This window comes from Myotis yumanensis, unplaced genomic scaffold (assembly GCF_028538775.1).
Source record: "Myotis yumanensis isolate MYYU_CA2020_CCGP unplaced genomic scaffold, mMyoYum1.0.hap1 SCAF_1, whole genome shotgun sequence".
Taxonomy (NCBI): domain Eukaryota; kingdom Metazoa; phylum Chordata; class Mammalia; order Chiroptera; family Vespertilionidae; genus Myotis; species Myotis yumanensis.
The window spans coordinates 79,868,279-79,889,752 of NW_027223752.1; the positions used below are offsets into that span (position 1 = coordinate 79,868,279).

General features: G+C 42.2%; 1 protein-coding gene and 1 non-coding gene across 3 annotated transcripts; both read left to right on the forward strand.

The window, feature by feature from the left end:
- Positions 1-9,055: 9,055 nt before the first annotated feature.
- Positions 9,056-9,161, forward strand: LOC139000042 (U6 spliceosomal RNA). Its single transcript, XR_011469512.1, has one exon. It is a non-coding gene; the product is annotated as a U6 spliceosomal RNA (small nuclear RNA).
- A 4,149-nt stretch (positions 9,162-13,310) lies between these two features.
- LOC139003660 (olfactory receptor 11G2) lies at positions 13,311-16,263 on the forward strand. 2 transcript variants are annotated; one of them, XM_070405798.1, is made up of 2 exons: positions 13,311-13,345; positions 15,360-16,263. In XM_070405798.1, the coding sequence occupies exons 1-2, from the start codon at positions 13,311-13,313 to the stop codon at positions 16,261-16,263; spliced, it is 939 nt and encodes a 312-aa protein (XP_070261899.1). The 2 variants fall into 2 exon arrangements, with proteins under 2 accessions (XP_070261899.1, XP_070261908.1); XM_070405807.1 differs by lacking the exon at positions 13,311-13,345 and adding an exon at positions 13,614-13,695 and having other exon boundaries at positions 15,323-16,263.
- Positions 16,264-21,474: the final 5,211 nt, after the last annotated feature.

The following is a 21,474-nucleotide window of genomic DNA, read 5'->3' on the forward strand; positions in this document are numbered from 1 at the left end:
TTCAGATCATTAATGAAAATAACACCCAGCCAGCATGGATCAGTGGTTGAGTGTTGACCTATGAACCAGGAGGTCACGGTTCAATTCCCCGTCAGGGCACATGCCTGAATTGTGGGCTCGATTCCCAGTAGGGGGCGTGCAGAAAGAAGCCCATCAATGATTCTCTCTCATCATTGGTGTTTCTATCTTTCTCTCCCTCTCCTTTCCTCTCTAAAATCAATGAAAATATATTTTAAAAATAATAATAATGAAAATAACATCAGCACAATAGGAAAGATGCCAAATATATGAAAAAAAGACTTTCTATTTCATTCAGAATTAGAGAAAACAAAGAAAACTATAACACATGTACCTATTTTCCCTAAAAATTTATAAAGATCACAAATGGTGCTGTGAAAAACAGAACTCTAATTCTTTGCTCATAGGGCATAAATTGGTACAACATTTATGGAAGACATTTTGCCTAAAACCATGAACATTTAAAGGGCATTCCCTTTGACTTAGCAATTCCACCCCTAAATATTTGTTTGAGTAATATTCTGACACATAAGAATAATGGTGTATGTACAAGAATATTAACTACTGTTTTTAATAACAAAATATTAAAACAATCTAAATTCCCATTAATTAATAACTAATTAAGTAAATTATTGTATATCCATAGATTGGAATATACTATATCACTGTTAAAAATGAAGATCTGGTCTGGCCAGTGTGGCTCAGCAGTAGAGCACTGACCCAGGAACCAAGAGGTTGCTGGTTCGACTTGGTTCAATTCCCCGTCAGGGCACATGCCCAGGTTGTGGGCTCCATCCCCAGTAGGGGGTGTGCAGGAGGTGGCTGATCAGTGATTCTCTCTCATCATTGATGTTTCTATCTCTTTCTCCCTCTTCCTTCTCTCTCTAAAAATCAATGAAAACATATTTTTTTTAAAAAAATAAAGATCTGTACATGTCTGTTGATATAAAAATATCCTCAAAGTGTACTGTAAATGAAAAGCAAGATAAAAGAGTTCCAGGTCTTGGGCTATCTTTCATGTGAAGAAAAATTATGTAGATATGTATATGTTTATGTTCATAAATACATTGTATGCTTCTTAAATAAGAAAAAAACTAGTAACTGAATGCTTTTGAGAAAGAGAATTGGGTGTCTGGAGACAGGGAAGGAGGCATTTTCATTTTATATGCCTTTATATTTTTAAAATTTCATTTTATATGCATGTATCACTATTAAACATACATTTAAACAACATTTAATATTTACATTAAAAATAAAATTTTTAAGTATTTCACTATAAAATTAAAACCAGGGAGGTATTTCTTCATAATTCTTTGATACTTTGGGAAACTAGAAAGAGGACTAATCGTTGATGGAATATGAAAAAGAACAAAACTGATAACCTCTGGGTATCATCTCACTAAAATTCTTTGGTTCTGTTGGAACAAAGTAGTAAATGTCTTCCTCCTATGAGAGTAAATAAAGTATAAAAATTGAAAGTAACCTTTTTTCTTTAAATCTTCACCCAAGGATATTTTTCCATTGATTTTTAGAGAGAGTGGAAGAGAGAAGGAAAGACAGAGAGAAATATCTGTCATTCCCTCTCTCAAAATGAGAGAAACACATCAATTGTGTTGCCTTCTGCATGAGCCTCAACCAGAACCTGGGACTCTTCAGTTCGCAGGCCGACACTCTATCTACTGAACCAAACCGGCTTGGGTGAAAGTGGCCACTATTTTTTGTAATTATTGTATTAACTTCCTCCTCTGTCATTTTTTTCATTTAAACAGTTAAACATATTCAATATGCTAGGCACTGAGCTAGAAAGTGAATCATACACAGAAGTGAATAGGACATATTTCCTTCCCTTGTGGAGCTCATTAACAAGTGGTAAATGAAATAAGATGTGCTGTAAACAAGGAAATCATAAGTTTTTATGGGAGCAAGTAAAAGAACAGTAAAGATAAAATCCAGGAGTATTAAAAGGCAAGAAAGCATGGCAGTCCTGGCCCGTGTTTCCCAATGGTTAGAGTGCTGGCCTGTCCCTCCAACGCTCATGGGTTCGATTCCCAATCCAGGACACATACTTTGGTTGCGGATTTGCTCCATGAATTGTATGTCCCTAAAGAGTTGACAGATTGTTTATATTTCATTTCTATTTAAATTGATTTATCTTACAAGTGTCAATAAACTCCTAGAATGGAAGTAGGACTACACAGTATAATACAAATCACAACTTAGGACCCAGTTTATTTATTTAAATACAGATATATATACATATATATGTGTGTATGTGTGTAAATGTGTGTATATATGAGAAAATATGAAAAATAATTTTAAAAAATATCACAATGTGTAAATATATTACTGAAGAAGTTTTCACATCTTAAAATATATTTTTATTGATTTCAGAGAGGAAGGGAGAGGGAAAGAGAGAGAGAAAAACATCAATGATGAGAGAGAATCATCGATTGGCTGCCTCCTGCATGCCCACCACTGGGGATCAAGGCTGCAACCCAGGCATATGTCCTGACCTGGAATTGAACCATGATCTTCCGGGTCATAGGTCAATGCTCAACCACTGAGCAACACTGGCTGGAGAGAAGTTTTCACATTTTACTTCAGTGACAGATCTACATGAAATATGTTTCAGATCATGAGTAGATCTTTATATTTAGAATATAACTCTTCTTCTAACCTAAGGTAAATGACCTTCAGAGCTCCAAAATTCTTACACAGTAAATAATTCTGTGAAATCACTTATCCATAGAATCTTTTCCATATTTTTCTTCTGAAATATTCATGTTAATTTCCCCAAGATAAATGCTTTATCTGTGAAGACAATCTTTTTTGTAAATTGATTTCAGAGAGGAAGGGAGATGGGGAGAGAGATAGAAACATCAATGATGAGAGAGAATCATTGATTGGCTGCCTCCTGCACACCTCATACTGAGGATTAAGCTCCCAACCCAGCCATGTGCCCTGACCAGGAATTGAACCATGACTCCTGGTCAACCCTCAATCACTGAGCCACACCAGCTGGGTGTGAGGACAATCTTTTACAGTTCTTCGAATTTCTCCACTTTTTCAATTTTCATATTCATTCACAACCCAGAAAAGTGGTAGTTACACAGTAAATGTTGATTAACTAGTTGCTAATGGATTAACTAGTTGCTAATGCATGCTCTCAGTCAGGCATAAATCACAAAAGATCTGCTGTGGTTTAAGAGCTGATTCTAAAAGTGACCATGAGGCACTAAAAACGAAAGCTCCAAATCACTTGATAAATATAAGCAATCTGACTGTTTTTTATGCTAAATAGGTTTTTTATATTATAGTAAAGTGACAAATTCAGTGTTCTAAAGTAGTTTTCTAAAAGTCAAATCACTCCTTCAAGTACATGTAAACGCATCAGAATTCTACAAAAAAAAGTACACTTCTACTTTAAAAGTATCTTTGACATTGGAAAATAAAACTGGCTGCTGTGCAACATACATGAGTTGCAGAATAGAGTAAGAAACTCTGAAATATTCATGAAAGTCTACTCAAAAGGTTTTCTTTATTTTGTTTGTTTTTATAAGGAAATAAAGTATTTTCAGGTATTACCCAGAACTCATTGGTGAACACTAAACTGAATGGCTCTGCTAGTTTAGTTTCATAATTAGGATAAAGAAAAATGGAAAATTCACCCATGATCTAATCTCTTTCAGCTAGTATACCAATAGAAAGGAGACAGCAGAATAGGTAAAGCAAAAATGTTTTGTAGTTTCTCCTAAAAAAGTGTAGGGCAGCAGGAGAGAGAATATGATGAATGTATATAGATGACATATTTAGATACATTCTTTTTTTTTTAAATATATTTTATTGATTTTTTACAGAGAGGAAGGGAGAGAGATAGAGAGTTAGAAACATCGATGAGAGAGAAACATCGATCTGCTGCCTCCTGCACATCTCCCACTGGGGATGTGCCCGCAACCCAGGTACATGCCCTTGACCGGACTCGAACCTGGGACCATCCAGTCCGCAGGCCAACACTCTATCCACTGAGCCAAACCGGTTTCGGCTAGATACATTCTTAAAGAGCTAAATTGTTTGATGTTTTTTGTTTCACAAACTTTCATAATTCACCTTTCCAAATAGAGTGAATAGTGCTGTTAAAAATCTATAATAATAAAAGCATAATATGCTAATTAGACCAGAGAGTCAAATGTCCTTCCAGACAAAACCTCAGCACTGCAAGGGCTGAAGGCAGGCAGTGGCAGCAGCTGTGGGCTGATGGGGGCAGTGCCTTCCCCTGATCCGCCAGGGTTGCCTCCAGCAGAGGGAGGCCAGACTGTGGCTTAGGCGCGCTCCCCATGAGGAGTGGGCCTAAGCTGTCAGTAGGACATCCCCTGAGGGCTCCGGGACTGTGAGAGGGGTCAGGCCAGGCTGAGGGGACCCCGCCCCCCCAGTGCACAAATTTTCATGTACCAGGCCTCTAGTACCATTATATGACTGTTAGGAGATTTGACTTGTGGTGGTGAACACAATACAATATACAGATAATGTATTATAGAATTGTATACCTGAAACCTTTATAATTTTATTAACCAATGCCACCCCCAATAAATTCAATAAAAAAGTTTCTAAAGCTGAAACCGGTTTGGCTCAGTGGATAGAGCGTCCGCCTGCGGACTGAAGGGTCCCAGGTTCGATTCTGGTCAAGGGCATGTGCCTGGGTTGCGTACACATCCCCAGTAGGGGGTGTGCAAGAGGCAGCTGATCGATGTTTCTAATCCTCTATCCCTCTCCCTTCCTCTCTGTAAAAAATCAATAAAATATATTCTTTAAAAAAGTTTCTAAAGAAGTACTAATTGGTAGTTACAAAATAGTCATGGGGCCCTGGCTGGTTTGGCTCAGGGAATTGGCCTATAGACTGAAGGGTCCCAGGTTCAATTCCGGTCAAGGGCATATGCACAGGTTGCAGGCTTGATCCCCACTGTGGGGTGTGCAGGTGGCAGCCAATCAATGATTCTCTCTCATCATTGATGTTTCTCTCTCTCTCTCCCTTCATCTCTGAAATCAATAAAAAAAAAAAATTTTTAAATAGTTGTGGGAAAGTAAATTACAGCATAAGGAATATAGTCAATATTATGTATGGTGCCAGGTAAGTACTGGAAATATGCCAGGGAAAGGGTCATTTTGTAAAGTATATTTTTGTTTATCCACTATGCTGTACACCTAAAACTAATTCAAAATATTAAATGTAGGCTGTAACTGAAAAAAAAAGAAATTAAAAAGAGGCCAAGGTTTGGTGGATGCATTGAGCAGCTGCTGACCAAACACCTGGAGTACTGCGCCACAAGTCCTGTACCACCTGACTGCTCCAAGGCCGTGGTGCTGAGATCCGTGACTACGCAGGTACAGTAGCATTATCAGCTTGTCTGGTCCTGCTACCTCAGACATCAGGGAAATCGCATCCAGCTGGTGGTGCAGGTGACTGTAGGAGAAAACTCCAAGACCGCAGAGTCTCAGCTGAGACCTCATGGTGGCGCTGGTGACTTTGGCAGGTACCCTGCTGGAGAGACTGTGGAACTGGAGGAATGGGGTGTCCACGTTGACCAGGACTGCCAGAGCCTGATGGCCTTGCTATGCGACTGGCTCAGGGGGCAGCACCGCTCCTGGTGGGAGGCACCAGGAGGCTGGGATGGCTTTTGTTGCTTCTTTACACCCACACTGACATTTTATTGGAGCAGACTACTGGCCCATGTTCTGTGGACAAAATTATCATGAGTTCCAACATTGTCAACCCATTTCTACCTACCTAACTGTGACCAGCCAAATGAATCTGAGCTGTGAAAGAACAGAACAGAGTAAAGCACCTTCTGAGACATTTCCCCTGTATTCCTGTAAGGAGTCCTGTGGTAACAAATACTCAAAGGTGTTAGGACAAAGGCTCTTGAGTGGGGAAAATGGGAATCTAAAGGCTTATTGCTCCAAAGAATTGTAAAAGTGCATTCCATTAAATGGGAAACCTGGTGCTATTTGCTGCGTTTAGATAAATATAACTATGAGACTTTTATCTATTCACTGCTCCTGCTGGTGGCAATGGGTCAAGGGTGAAATAGTGAAATGAAATGAAAAGTGCTCTAAATGCCAGTCTAACAAAGAATGTAATATTAACACCTTTTACAATAATTCTCTCTAAAGCAGCGCTTCTCAACCTGTGGGTCGCGACCCCTGAAAATACATCCTGCATATCAGATATTTACATTATGATTCATAACAGTAGCAAAATTACAGTTATGAAGTAGCAACAAAAATAATTTTATGGTTGGGGATCACCACAACATGAGGAACTGTATTAAAGGGTTGCAGCATTAGGAAGGTTGAGAACCACTGCAAAGCCTTTAAATTAAACTTCTGGGACTTCTCGGGTTTCTAGAGTTAATATTAAGAATTTATATTTTTGACTTCAATAGATTGTTAAATGTCTTCAAAGTTTTAATAGATATATGTATCTTTAAAAAAAAAGAAAAGTAAAAAAAAAAAAAAAAAAAGAAAGGAAAAATATATAACAAATAGCATCCATCTGACAAAATCAGTATTTAAGTTGTCCAAAAGTTTAATTGGGGGAAAAAAAAAAGTTTAACTCGTTGGAACTTGAAACAAGTTTGCTCATTTCAGCAGTGTTAGGCCATAATGTCCCTGTCCCTGTGTCTTTGTTGGTTTCCACAGAAGTTAATCCTGAGAACAGTGCAAGTAGTTTATTTGGGTAATGAAGGGAACATTGATAGAGAAGAATGAAACAAGGAACGGAAGTCTTCCAACAAGGAGTGCATTGTCAAGCCAGCCACCACTGTGGGTAACTGGAGCTAATCCCTGTGGAGAACACCAGGATGGTCAAGCAGACAGTCCAGGGCTATCCTACTACAAGGGCAAGGGGGCTGGGATGTTGATATCCCAATTCCCATCTGTCCATTGTTAAGAGCTACTGGGGAGGTCATTAACTTCCCAGCTATTCTGGCCCGGAGGAATGAAGAACAGGCAGTTTCCCAGTCAGGGGGCAGGAAATAACAAAAATAAATGTGGGTGCTGGCAGTCGCACGAAAGTGGAAAGAAGGAGAAAATACAGAGGGGATATGGACAGGGAACCAATGACCTCTGTACTAACACCACCTCTGAGAATTCTGTGAGAATATATCTGGGATGAAGGGACAATGAGAGGAGAAGCTAAGAATAAAAAAGAATGAAAGAAAAAGAGGACATTTCATAAGTTAGCTCTCTACATCCACGTGAGTAAATTAATCTCCCTGGGTTCCTCACTCCACAGGGTTTACCTCTCCCACCATCAGTCATCAATGCAGAATGTTCCTGTCAACTTTTCAGAGGGTAAAATTACTCACTCAATAAAAATATATCATCTTCCATTATGTGCCCGTATCATAAGGTGGCTGTGACACAAGGACATATGCAAGAAATGGTGAAGAACACGGAAAACAACAATAGCAATGATAACAATAGGTTATGGCTAAATCACAGGGGTCCTGGTTTGCCACTTTTGAATTTATGTTGTGGACAGAGGGAAACATCAAAGCTATTCAAACAAGGAAATAAACTGGGCTGACAAGTCTTTGAGATGAAACTCCTTCCACAGTTGGGGGTAAATGGACAGAAAATGAGAATGAAGAAGGTGAAGAGCCCCACTCCCAGACGCACCTGCTGGAGGGGAGCTACAGATGCCCTGCTCTGCCCTCTCTTGGGCCTGGGAAGTGTTCCCCGAGCTGTTTGAGGCTCACGGGGCCTCAAGAAAGGAAAGGAAAAGATTTATAAGAAAGCCAAGGTGATCCTTGGAAGAGATTGATTCCTGCTGTAACTGTACAGCCCTCCATGCCCGAGGTCTCATCATACTTCCAGCCCATCTCTTCTTTCTAGGAAATCAGAGGAGGCTTTGTCCTCAAAACCCATAACTGGCACCACTCATTAGATGTCCAATAAATACCTTCCTGCATTGGAGCTACTACACCGTGTGTTATGTGGGGGAGGTGAAAATTTCCCCCTTCCCTTCTTGGTTCTGTGGCTGGTTGAATAATTAACATGATGTAAGACAGATTAACAGGAGAAAATCAAGTTTTGATACTTATTTATGGGGAATTCACATAAGCAAGAAAATTCCATGGACACTAAGGGAAAAAGAGGTTTATGTGTCATTCGGGACTAGAGAGAAAGAGACAGGAGTCTGGAACTTCAACAGAAATTAAGACAGGAACAGGCCTATCTTAAATTCCCTGAGGTGATTTGAGAAGAGGTGGAATGTTCTTCCTGAGTCTTTTGTTTCTTAAAAATAAAATAATGCTCATGCCAGACACATTTTGGGATGGCGAATTTTGCTTCCCTACAGTTGGCAGTTACTCTGAGTCGGCTTAGAGACTGATTAGATCTCATGCTGTCCCTGAGAAGTTTGGGGCTGGAAAAGGTAATATTTTCTACTCTTACTGGAAAGCAAAGGCAGTAGGCATCACGGTCTCCAGAGAAGGCAGGCTCTAGGGAAAGGGAAGAACTAACACAGAAAAGTCTCCTGACACTGCTCTCCTTCAGGAAGTGGTAAGTTAATCCTCATGGAGCAGGGCTCACTCCCTGGAGGCTCTGCTTATAATCCTTCCATCCTCCAGCAAACACTGAGAGAGCTTCACCCTATCTCTACGCCTCCGCTCACTTATGGTTATTGTCGAGGAGACCACCTCTCCTCCCAGGAAGATCAGACACCATCTTCAGGTTTGGATTCCCCTCTCATCCATGAAAGGAGATGATATAATGCTTAGATAAAAAAAGAAACATTAAACATCTAGAAAAGCTCCTCCCCTTTAAGTAAGGCTCCTGTTCACTTTGCCTCAGCCATTTCACATGGCTAACGATTCCCAAGCATCACTGTGTGCCAGGCCCTAGAAAGTACTTCCACATGTGACCTCATTCAGAGTCCTCAGTCCTTTGGTGAAAGTGTTACTGTGCCCATTTTACATTGAAGGAACTGGGAAATAGTTTATATGAATGAAATAGTTCCACAATTGGCAAATTATGAGTGCTCACTTCGGCGGCATATATACTAAATTGGAACGATACAGAAAAGGTTGGCATGGCCACTGCGCAAGGATGACATGCAAATTTGTGAAGCGTTCCATATTTTTTTTTAAATGTCAAATTATGATTTATAATTCAAACCCTAAGTTCCTTGCTCCAAATCCTTGGTTTTCCTACTGCTTTAGCTGCCTACTGCTGCTCATAAATAGGAAAATTGTTCTTATTTTCAAGGGCTTTGCAGACATGGGGCAGGTGTGAAAACCACCTGTCCAAATGGAATAAAGCAGGCAGATGTGCTGCTGTGAGAGCAGGCCAATCATACTTCCACACCATTGTGCCTTCTTAGACCAGCTTTGGAGGACAAAAATTAAAGTATCAAAGAAATGCCTTTCTCTCATCTTATATATTATAGCTCAGGACCAGCTAACCTGATTGGATCTACTTCCACCTTTCCAAGATATAATGGGGGTGAGGGCGTAGTTTGTTTTGTTTGGCTTTGTTAAGTAACTCAGCAAAGCATTCCGTATGCATAAACACAGCTGGGACGCCACTGCGTCCACACTCTCACTCTGTCACAGTGCTTTCGGTAGCTGACTCAGACCTGTCACTGTGGACAACGCCAGCCTACCTTTGTGCCTAGTACACACCACTGCTGCTTCTGTACACGGGAACCCGATAATAAAAGGTGAGTAGCATTACTTGTTAGAAATTTTTTTCACCCACTGTCAATTCTGTTAGGTCAAGCATTAAATGATGATGGCACACTGAGAATCATTTTTCACACACTGCTTGTTATGTAAGGCAGCTTTGTCAGACTCTGAAAGTTGAAGAATTGCCTAGAGGGAGTTGGCAGAATCTTTGGGCTTCATGTATAAGTGACAAGCTATCCAACTGATGTTTTCATCTGAGAGATCAATGTAACTACAAGATCACCTCTAGATTTGTCAAAATCTTGATATCATGAGTATTGTGATATACTTGCAGTGGGATTAACTCATTTTATAATGAAAAGTGATCAAAAATCATACAATCCTATTCCCTTTTCATAGAAAGAAAACAACTCTTATAGAGATTTAAGGACTCCACTAGCACCACTAAGCAAATTTGTTGCAATGCTGAAACAAATTTGTCCATCCTGCTCTCTCTCCTATTTCAACATCCAGAGCTGGGGGACCATAATTATCTTTAGCAGTCAGAGAGGTAACATCTGGGTGGGGTGGGACATGTCCTACCACCCAGAACATTTGATCTCCCGTTACTTTCTTTCCATGGAATTCCTCTCAAGTCTGGGCCAACACTCTGGTAGCTTCATGTTATTTGGAGCCTTTCTTGTATATTTTATATGTTTCATTTCCTAAAATTTCACATCTCAGGTTTTCTGAAGTTCAAATGAAGTAATTGGCAAGTATCTATTATCTATCTATATTTTCTATCTTTATAAACTGTTAGACAATTGTTTCTTTGATAAATATTTGCAAAATTCCTAGTATCTTCCGCAAACTGTGCTGAGCACTGGGGACAAGTGAACATGAAGGACAATAAGAACAAAGACCCTAAGTTAGGCTGTTTCTAAAAACTGAAAGAAGGCCAATGTTATATCACTGAAGTACTGTGTGGAGGAGGGAAGATGTGAGTGTGTGTGTGTGTGTGTGTGTGTGAGTGTGTGTGTGAGTGTGTGTGTGTGTGTGTGTGTGTGTGTGTGTGTGTGTAAAAACAGAGAGAGAAAGAGGTAAATCCTGATGACTTTGGGAAATTATTTTTGTAATTTAGTGGAAATCTGGTGCCAAAGTTGTGTTCACTCAGCAAACAGGCTGATTCCAGCTGCTGGCCTCTAGAGGTCTCCTCAATTTCTGATAAGGTCACTTGCTAGACCAAGAAGCTGCCATGGTTCCACCATTAAATAGATGGCCCTTGCTTTCCTGTCCCTATACATGTGTAGGGCTGTGCTCAGTAAATTATGGCCAGTGGAACAAATCTGGCCAGCTCCCTGTTTTATGGCCAGTGAACTAAAACTTCTGCCATTTTAAATTTAAAAAGCAATATAAGATTAACATTCTGCAACACATGTAAGTTATATGAAATTCAAATTTCAGTGGACATAAAGGTTAATTGGAGCACAGCCATGTGCATTCATTTGTCTATGGCTGCTTTCACACAATGGCAGAGGTCAGTAGCAGAGACTATAGTCTGCAAGCCTAAAATATTTAGAAAAAGTTTGCTGACCCCTTAAAGAATTGCAGAAGTGAGTCCCTCTCCACTGAAATGCTGGCTAGTGTGGGTGTAGTCCAAATACACAACCTCCCAGTGGGATCAGTAGTGCACAGGGGATGGTGTATACTCTGCTACCCTCTGCTTGTTGAACCCTATTTTATATTTTCTGTGTTTATGCTAGTGAAGTATGTTTGTGCCTCCTTTGCACAAAAGTGTGGTGTGTGTGTGTGTGTGTGAGAGAGAGAGAGAGAGAGAGAGAGAGAGAGAGAGAGACTGCCCAGAAGAGCAGAGTCTATTAAACCCTATTCCAGTTATGTACATCAAAATAGAGTCTGTAGATCTGTGGAGATTTTTTTTTTTTTTTTTATGATTTCAACTCTTTTATTTTTTTTTTTCGCTAAAAGTATTACAAAGAGTATTACATAAGTGTCCTTTTTCCCCCCCGCCCTTGACAAGCCCCTGCCCTCCCTTACCCCCCAGTGTCTTATGTCCATTAGTTATGGTTATATGGATGCATACAAGTCCTTCGGTTGATCTCTTACTCCCCTCCCTCCTGTCCCCCAACCCTCCCTGGCCTTCCCACTGAAGTCCGACAATCAGTTTGAGGCAGCTCTGCCACTGTATTTATTATTGTTCAAAAGTTTGCAATGGTCTTAATTATCCATGAAAGAGTGAGATCATGTGGTATTTTTCCTTCATTGACTGGCTTGTTTCACTTAGCATAATGCTCTCCAGTTCCATCCATGCTGTTGCAAATGGTAAGAGTTCCTTCTTTTTAACAGCAGCATAGTATTCCATTGTGTAGATGTACCACAGTTTTCTAATCCATTCATCTACTGATGGGCACTTAGGCTGTTTCCAGATCTTAGCTATGGTGAATTGTGCTGCTATGAACATCTGGGTGCATATATCCTTTCTGATTGGTGTTTCTGGTTTCTTGGGATATATTCCTAGAAGTGGGATCACAGGGTCAAATGGGAGTTCCATTTCTGTGGAGATTTTATTGTCCCAAGCATCCATCACACAATAGAAATCAGGAAATCTTTAATTTAAAATGACCCAGAATAGGTTTTAAAATATTATAAACTAGAGGCCCAGTGCATGAAATTCGTGCACTGGTAGGATCCCTAGCAGCTGCCGGCTGCCGGCCAGGGCTTCCCTCCCTTCCCCCGGCCAGCCCTGCCCCCTGGTCGAACTCCCAGACAACTCCCCGGTTGAGGGGACAATTTGCATGCTATGCTTTTATTATATAAGATTGTGTTATCAATACTCACCCAGGCTCCTCACCCCCAACAAAATTGTAATCCTCCTCCCCCATGACACTCTAAACACCCACACCTATATTTGAGAAGGGGTGTCATCTTGCTGCTACCACCTTTTACTCTTGGTCCTAGAGGTTTCTTAGGCCTTGACTATTCCTAGTAAAAAATTATTAGACTCCCTGGGCCCCTTGCCAAATTTCAAAAACCAAAACATGGGCTTAGCATTGAAGAAAGGGTAGGGGACACAGACTCTCTCTATGTTGCTCACTTATACATTTATTTACAGAGGATTCTAATTGATTCCAAGGCTTGAGTGCATGCTCATTTAACAAAGGTATTCTGACTCATTTAGGACCAAAGAAAGTCATTATGCAGATATTCAATCTCTAGAAGCCACTCTGCCTTGAGATGCTCCCAAGTAGTTACTGGGGAAAGGAGCAAAGTTTTCTCTTCCCACCCCCTACAAATCCACTGCTATTTAGAATTCCATGTTACCAATAATATCCACAGTTGGTATTATTGGGATAGAATTACATGTATAACTATACACTGGGAAAATTCATATCTCTTTTCCAAGTAAGCACACACCTATTTCAGCATTAATAATTATTTTACCTTGGTCTTTCTGTTTTAACACAGCAGAAACTAAGGCTAACTTTCTCTAGTTGATTTCACTGTTTTGCACGTGAAATAGGTATGCAATATTATTTAATTAATAAGTTAATTTAATTTTAAATAAGGCCAGTTCTGAAGTCACATAAAAGAACTAATTCAAAAAGTTCTATGAGTTCATATTACATGGCTACAAATTTGACTCAGTTTCTGCCAACTGTCATTGGTGTCACCTCTTCTGTAGATGAAAGAAATTCCATTTTTGTAAGAATACAGAGATAGTAGATAGAGACTCTATTAAGTGTAACATTCAATGTAATCTTTAAATATCTCTATGTCACTCTCCTTCAAGAGCTTATCAATTCTGATAAAAGTTTTCTTGAGTCCACAGTGAAAATACGGATGAGAAGAAAGAAGCAACCCAGGTCAATATTCAGTTAAAGGAAAAAAGTGGCTATTGATATATGTCTTTATTTTCTTCTCCAAGATAGTTTAAATATAAATCTGGGTCCCCATCTATCTATACCCAGTCATTTAATATTTGCTGGTCATTTCACACAAACCCATGAAAATCTCCAACAACTCCAGCACCACCACTGGCTTCATCCTGCTAATAGTCATTGACTTCTAGTACTTTTACAGTCTAACAGCTAAGCCAGGGCAGTATTTCAGGTTTAGAAAAAAATAGCAACTATCTACACTAATAAAAGAGAAACATGGTAATTAGTGTACGACCGCTACCCTTTTCATTGGCTAATCAGTGAGTATATGCAAATTAACTGTCAGCCAAGATGGTGGCCGGCAGCCAGGCAGCTGGAAGCAAACATGAGGCTTGCTTACTGCAGTGAAGGAGGACTCCAACGTTCCCCGCCTGTGCTGCCAGCCTCTGAGCTGGCAGTTTGAAACATTGTAACAAATATAGCCTGCTGGGATCTCAGAGCTGGAATTATACATTGTTTTGATTATAGAACGCAAACAAACCAGTGGAAGCCTCAGAGCTGGAGCCAGAGTTAAAGCTGGCCCAGAATAAAATTTAAAAAAAGAGAAAAAAAAGGAGCGGTTGGGAGCTTCCTGAAAGCAGCCCCCAGCCCCTCACCCAGACTGGCCAGACACCCCAGTGGGGACCCTCACCCTGACGGGTGTGTGACCAGCTACAAACAGCCATCATCCCCTCATCCAGGCTGGCCAGGCACCCCAGTGGGGACCCCCACCCTGATCCAGGACACCCTTCAGGGCAAACCAGCCAGCCCCCAGGCCTCTATCCTATATAGGAAAAGGGTAATATGCCTCCCAGCACCAGGATCAGCGGAGCCATGAGGCCTCCTGGCACTGGATCAGCGTGACAGGGGGCAGCGCCCAAACCCCCTGATCACCCTGCGGCTCCGTGTGTAACAGGGGGCGGGGCCACAACCCCCTGATCGGCCCTGCTCTGTGTGTGACAGGGTAGAGCCATAACCTCCCCATCCGCCCTGCCCTGAGTGTGACAGTGGAGGCGCCCCAACCCGCCCCCCCCTTAACAGGCCCTGCTCTGTGTGTGATGGGGTAGAGCCATAACCTCCCCATTGGCCCTGCCCTGAGTGTGACAGTGGCAGCACCCCAACCCCCTGATCGGCCCTGCTCTGCGGGTGATAGAGGGCAGCACCCCAAACCCCTGATCCGCCCTGCTCTGTGTGTGACAGGGGGGAGCTCCCCAACCCCCTGATGGGCCCTGCTCTGTGCATGACAGGGGGTGGCGCCGCAACCTCCCCATCAACCCTGCCTTGAGTGTGACAGGGGGCGGTGCCCCAACCCCTCAATCGGCCCTACCCTGAGCGTGACTGAGGGTAGCATTGCAACCTCCCAATCCGCCCTGCTCTGTGCATGACAGGGGGCGGCGCACCAACTCCCCAATCGGCCCTGCTCTGAGCCTGACCAGGGGCTGCACCTAGGGATTGGGCCTGCCCTCTGCCACCCAGGAGCAGGCCTAAGCCAGCAAGTCGTTATCTCCCGAGGGGTCCCAGACTGCGAGAGGGCACAGGCCGGGCTGAGGGACTGCACCCTCCCTCCCCGAGTGCACAAATTTTTGTGCACCGGGCCTCTAGTTGATATATAAGTGTTTATTGCTTCCTCCATGGTGGCGTCAATATATACCTGAGTCCCCATCTATCTATATACAGTTATTCAATGATTTGATGGTCTTTTTGCAGCTCACAGACCCATGAAATTTTTCAACAACTCCAGCACCATCACTGGCTTCATCCTCCTGGGCTTCCCTGGCCCCAGGGAGAAGCAGGTCCTCCTCTTTGTGCTTTTCTCTGTTGTCTTCCTCCTGACCCTCATGGGCAATGGTTCGATCATCTGTGCTGTGCACTGGGATCAGAGACTGCACACCCCCATGTACATCCTGCTCGCCAACTTCTCCTTCCTGGAGATCTGGTATGTCACCTCCACTGTCCCCAACATGTTGGCTAACTTCCTCTCTGACACCAAGGTCATCTCCTTCTCGGGGTGCTTTCTCCAGTTCTATTTTTTCTTCTCCTTGGGTTCTACAGAATGCTTTTTCTTGGCTGTTATGGCATTTGACCGATACCTTGCCATCTGCCAGCCTCTACACTACCCAACCATTATGACTGGACGTCTCTGCACCGATCTTGTGGTCAGCTGCTGGGTACTTGGCTTCCTCTGGTTCTTGATTCCTATCACTGTTATTTCCCAAATGTCCTTCTGTGGGTCCAGGATCATTGACCACTTCCTGTGTGACCCGGCTCCTCTTCTAGCACTCACTTGCAAGAAAGTTCCTGTGGTAGAGCTTGTCTTCTCCATTTTAAGTCCTCTGCCACTCATCATTCCCTTTCTCTTCATCGTGGTGTCCTATGCTCTGGTCCTAAGAGCTGTATTGAAAGTCCCTTCAGCAGCTGGACGAAGAAAGGCTTTCTCCACCTGTGGGTCCCATCTGGCTGTGGTTTCACTGTTCTATGGCTCAGTACTGGTCATGTATGGGAGCCCAACATCTGAGCATGAAGCTGGAATGCAGAAGATTGTGACTCTGTTTTATTCCGTTGTGACCCCACTTCTTAACCCTGTGATATATAGTCTTAGGAACAAAGATATGAAAAAGGCCCTGCAGAAATTTCTGGGAATATAAAAAGTGTTAATCAACAAGGCTCTTGGGCAATAAGAGCTCAAAAATGTATTTTACCTATTATCAAACATTTTTAAATATTTTTATTGATTTCAGAGAGGGAGGAAGAGAGAAAAAGAGATAGAAACATCAATCATGAGAGAGAATCATGGGTTAGCTGCCTCCTGCACGTCCTCCACTGGGGATGAGCCTGCAACCCAGGCATGTGCTCTGACCAGGAATCAAACTGTGACCTCCTGGTTCATAGGTTGATGCTCAACTATTGAGCCATGCCAGCCAGGCTACAAACATTTTTTTAAATGGCATTTAACTTATTTCGGGGTTTAAAAACTGATTTTACTCGATAATTGTTCATTTTAGCACTGGCCAAAACCTCAATCACCTATGAGCATGTGTGTGTTGTTTATTTCTTCTCTTGGCTTTTTATCATTTGTCTTGTTTCTTAGCATTCTTCAATTTTTTATATTGAAAAATTAAAGAATTATATTGAAAAATTGTGAAGATAATGGGTGTAATAGCTCAATAAAAGTTGTTTTCTTCTTAAAACATAAATACCGTAGAGGCAGATGACTTTGATCTCATTTAAGGACTATTTTTAGGTGTTATAAACAGAGTCTATGCAAGTTTTGTTCTTATTTCTGAGATGTAATCCTTACTCTGGGAACATAGCTTTTCTGAGCTCTTACTGCAAAAGCCTGGACTGTTGTTAGGACCCCTCTACCTTTGTGGACAAAGATTTCTATTTTTGTGCTGCTTGAATCCTATGACTCCTGAAACCTCTCCTCAGTTCTTTAGCTACCCGCTCAGTTTCTGCTTTCTGCTAGATTTCTTGAAATCTCATCTTGCACATGAATGGCTTAGAAATCCAAAAATGTTTTGAAAAGAGATTATATCATATATTGAGCCTCACTTTTCTGTGGTCCTTCTCTCTCCAGGATTTCTCAAACCCCAGCTGGTTTGGCAGCCACAAACACCAAATCCCTTATCTCCTCAGTTCAGTGAAACTACTGCTTTCTGCTGAGACTTTATTCTTCCTTCTCCCTCTTCTTTCCCTCCAGCCTCCATATCCCATACTCCCTCTACCCAGTGAATTGTCATGTCCTCAGGGAAAAATGTCCAAGGCGAATGTGAAATTCATCTCCTGTCCCTCCCTTCTTGGAATTGTAGCCCCTGGAGCTTTGCCTGTGTTGATTTCTCTCCAGTGCCTCCCAATGGTTGTTTTATGTATTTTGTCCAGGTTTTATAGTTACTTTTGGCAGAACAGTTTGTTTAGTCATGACCATAACTAGAAATTCTTTTCTATTATACCAAAATTCCATACATTCTCACTTATTTCCTCATTTTCAGAAGATGATCTTATAACCATATTCAGAGATAAGCGCATATAAGACTGGTATAGACACAAGTCTGGATATAGACCTGTTTTTCTTTTCATTGCAATCAGCTCCAGATTCCTAGGATTCTACCCCTGCAAGCAAGGCTAGGGCTGGAGGTGGAGGGCTGCTTACAGTAAAATGGAAGGTAAAACCAGGACCACAGAAAACAGATTTAGCCTTTTTTTTTTTTTTAGAAATAAATTATTTATTTATTTATTTTAATTAATCTTTATTGTTGAGATTATTACAGATGTCCCTCTTTCCCCTCCCTCCAATAGCTCCCCTTCACCCATTTCCCACCCCACCCCACCCCAGACCCTAGCCACCCTATTGTCTGTGTCCATAGGTAATGCATACATGCATATGAGATCTTTGTCTAATCTCTTCTCACACACCCCCACACCCCCTTCCCTCTGAGACTCATTAGTATGTTTCATTTCCATGCCCCTGGTTCTATCCCACTCATCAGTTTATTCTGTTCATCAGATTTTTTATTCATTTGATTTTTAAATTCAATTGTCAATATATATGTATTTGTTGCCACTTTGTTGTTCATATTTTTTATCTTTACCTTTTTCTTCTTCTTCCTCTTCTTCTTAAAGAATATCCTTTAGCATTTCATATAATACTGATTTGGTGATGATGAACTTCTTTAGCTTTTTCTTGTCTGTGAAGCTCTTTATCTGACCTTCAATTCTAAATGATAGCTCTGCTGAATAAAGTAATCTTGGCTATAGGTTCTTGTTATTCATCACTTTGAATATTTCTTGCCACTCTCTTCTGGCCTGCATATTTCTGTTGAGAAATCAGCTGACAGTCGTATGGGCACTTCCCTTGTAGGTAACTAACTGCTTTTCTCTTGCTGCTTTTAAGATTCTCTCTTTATCTTTTGCCCTTAGCATTGTAATTATGATGTGTCTTGGTGTGGTCCTTTTTGGGTTCCTCTTGTTTGGGGTTCTCTGTGCTTCCTGGACTTGTAAGTTTATTTCTTTCACCAGGGAGGGGAAGTTTTCTGTCTTTATTTCTTCAAATAGGTTTTCAATATCTTGTTCTCTCGCTTCTTTGGCACCCCCATAATTCAGATGTTGGTACACTTGAAGTTGTCCCAGAGGCTCCTTATACTACGGAGAATAAGGAGCACAATGAAAGGAAATTAATTAGAAGGTGGCCAGTGGGGTGGAACTGGGCAAGCCGGGCCGGAGCCAAACTCCTGTGGTCCCTCCCCAGCCAGCTGCACCTGGAATGGTGCCAGGGCTTGAAGGACATCTGCAGAGTGAGTGGGGTCCCTCCAGCAGGTGGGGTCCCTTGACCTGGCCTGCGGGGATCGGGCCGAAACCAGCAGTCCAACATCCCCCAAGGGGTGGTGGAGTGCAAGAGGGCACTCTGCAAAGTTGCTGTTGCTTGGCAGCTCCTGCATTAAACATCTGCCCCCTGGTGGTCAGTGTGTGTCATACCTATTGGCTGGTTGGCCAGTCAGCTGGTCGCTTGGCCTTTTATATAGAGAGACATTTTTGGATTCTTTTTTCTTTTTACTCTTCTCATTGGGTGTTTTTTGCTTCTTCATATTTCAGATCATTGATTTGATTCTCAAATCTACTGTCTACTGTTGAATCCCTGTTTATTATTCTTTATTTCAGTCAGTGTATGCTTAATTTCTGACTGGTCCTTTTCCTTTTTTTTTTTTTTTATCCTAACTAAGATCCTTGAAAGTGTCACTAAGTCCCTTCAAGGTTTCTAGAAGATTCTTGAGTGACCTTATAACTATGGTTTTGAACTCTATATCCAGTGGTTTGCTTTCCTTCATTTCTTTCATTTGTGACATGTTTCTTTGTCTCTGCATTTTAGCTGCTTCCCTGTGTTTGTTTCTATGTATTGGGTAGAGCTGCTAAGTCTCCTTGAGTTGATAGAGTGGCCTTGTGTAGTAAGTGTCCTATAGGGCCCAGTGGCTCAGCCTCCCCAATCACCTGAGGTGGACACTCTAGGTGCACCCTTTTGCGGACTGTGTGCACAGTCTTGTTGTAGTTGAGCCTTGATTGCTGTTGGTGTCACTGGGAGGAATTGACCTCCAAGCCAATTAGCTGTGGGGACCAGCTGCAACTACAGTAGGAGAGCTGCTGTGCAGGAGACACCCTTATGGAGCAGGACTTGCTTCAGTGGGGCTTTGGTGCTCACTGAGTCTGTCTCTTGAGTGTGTCACTTATGGATGTGAAGAGATGTAATCTGGTATGGTTTCACACTGATCACTGGGTATACTGGCTCTTGGGTCTCCAGGGAGGTGCAAAGTCAGCCACTGCCTAGGGCCACCCAGCAGGAGCTACAGAGAGATCTGCAGATTCCTCCTCTTTATTTTAGGTTTGGAAGTGCCCAGACGAGGCCCAGCTGTAAAGCAAAGCAGGCTTATGCTGGTGCCAGTCTTGGGCCTTTTATTGATAGGTTTGGGGCTCCTCGACCCAGCAGCAGCTTGTTTGACAGGTTTTTAGCCTGAGAAAGGAGAAGCCATTCATATGCAAAAGCCATTGCCCACAGCTTGCATGGGGTTGTAAATTGGGTGGTACAGGGTCTCAGGGAATCACCAGGGTAGAGCAAACAGAAATGGCTGCTAGTCAGCCCTGCAACTGGGGAGGTCCCAGCATGGGAACAATGACCGCTGCAAGCACCTCCATCTGGAAGAAAGCCACCCCCAAGTTCCTGCCCCAATGCCCAACAGTCCAGTTTCTCCTCTTATGTGTCTGGGTCCCCCAGAGCCTTGCCTGGCACTGGAGCTCAGAGGAAGCGGGAGCTTATAAATTTAGTTCATGGTGCTGGCCATTTAAGAGTAGTAGCTGCTCTGACCGGTTTGGCTCAGTGGATAGAGAGTCGGCCTGCGGACTCAAAGGTCCCAGGTTTGATTCCGGTCAAGGGCGTGTACCTTGGTTGCGTGCACATCCCCAGTGGGGAGTGTGCAGGAGGCAGCTAATCATTGTTTCTCTATCATTGATGTTTCTAACTCTGTCCCTCTCCCTTCCTCTCTGTAAAAAATCAATAAAATATATTTTAAAAAAAAAAAAGAGTAGTAGCTGGGTCTACAGGAGCCTGTGTGTCACTCAGCCCCAATCCACACTGGTTTTTACAGCCTGTGATTCTTACTGCCCATAGGCACTTCTTTTCCCAGCTCTGTGATCCTGGGCTGGGCGTCTGGTGTGGGGTTGGGACCCCTTGCTCCTCCGGGCGGCCTCCACAGAGGTGATCTCCCTCCTGATTAAAAAAGCCACACATATGGGTGCTAGACCAGCCTGTTCCGCACCTCCACACTTCCTACCAGTCTCAATGTGCTTTCTTCTTTACTTCTCTAGTTGTAGTACTTCCATTCAGCCAGCTTTCCAGCAGTTCTGGATGATGGTTGTTCTATATTTTAGTTGTAATTTTGATGTGGAGGCAGAAAGTATAGGCATTTGCCTACACCATCATCTTGGTTCTCCTCAAGCCTTTTTTAATGGGAGGTACTCAGCAACTACAGATCAATAAAAATATTTACTCAGTATTTGCATGAGTAACTTGGGCTAGTTCTCCTTAAACTCCCTCCTAGGCCTTGAATAAAAGGCCATACTGTTATTAAAGTGTCTTTACTAATTCAACTACCTGATTGGAATCAGGAATGATTTGCTGAAGATAATAACTTTAATGGTAAAAAATAATAATAATTTCCTATCTACCATCCTTTTTACTAGCCCAAGAAACCTGGAGAGAAAACTCCATGACATTGGATTTGGCAATGATTTCTTGAATGTGACATAGAAAACACAGGCAACAGCCCAGCCAGTGTGGCTGAGTGGTTGAGCATTGACCCATGAACCAGGAG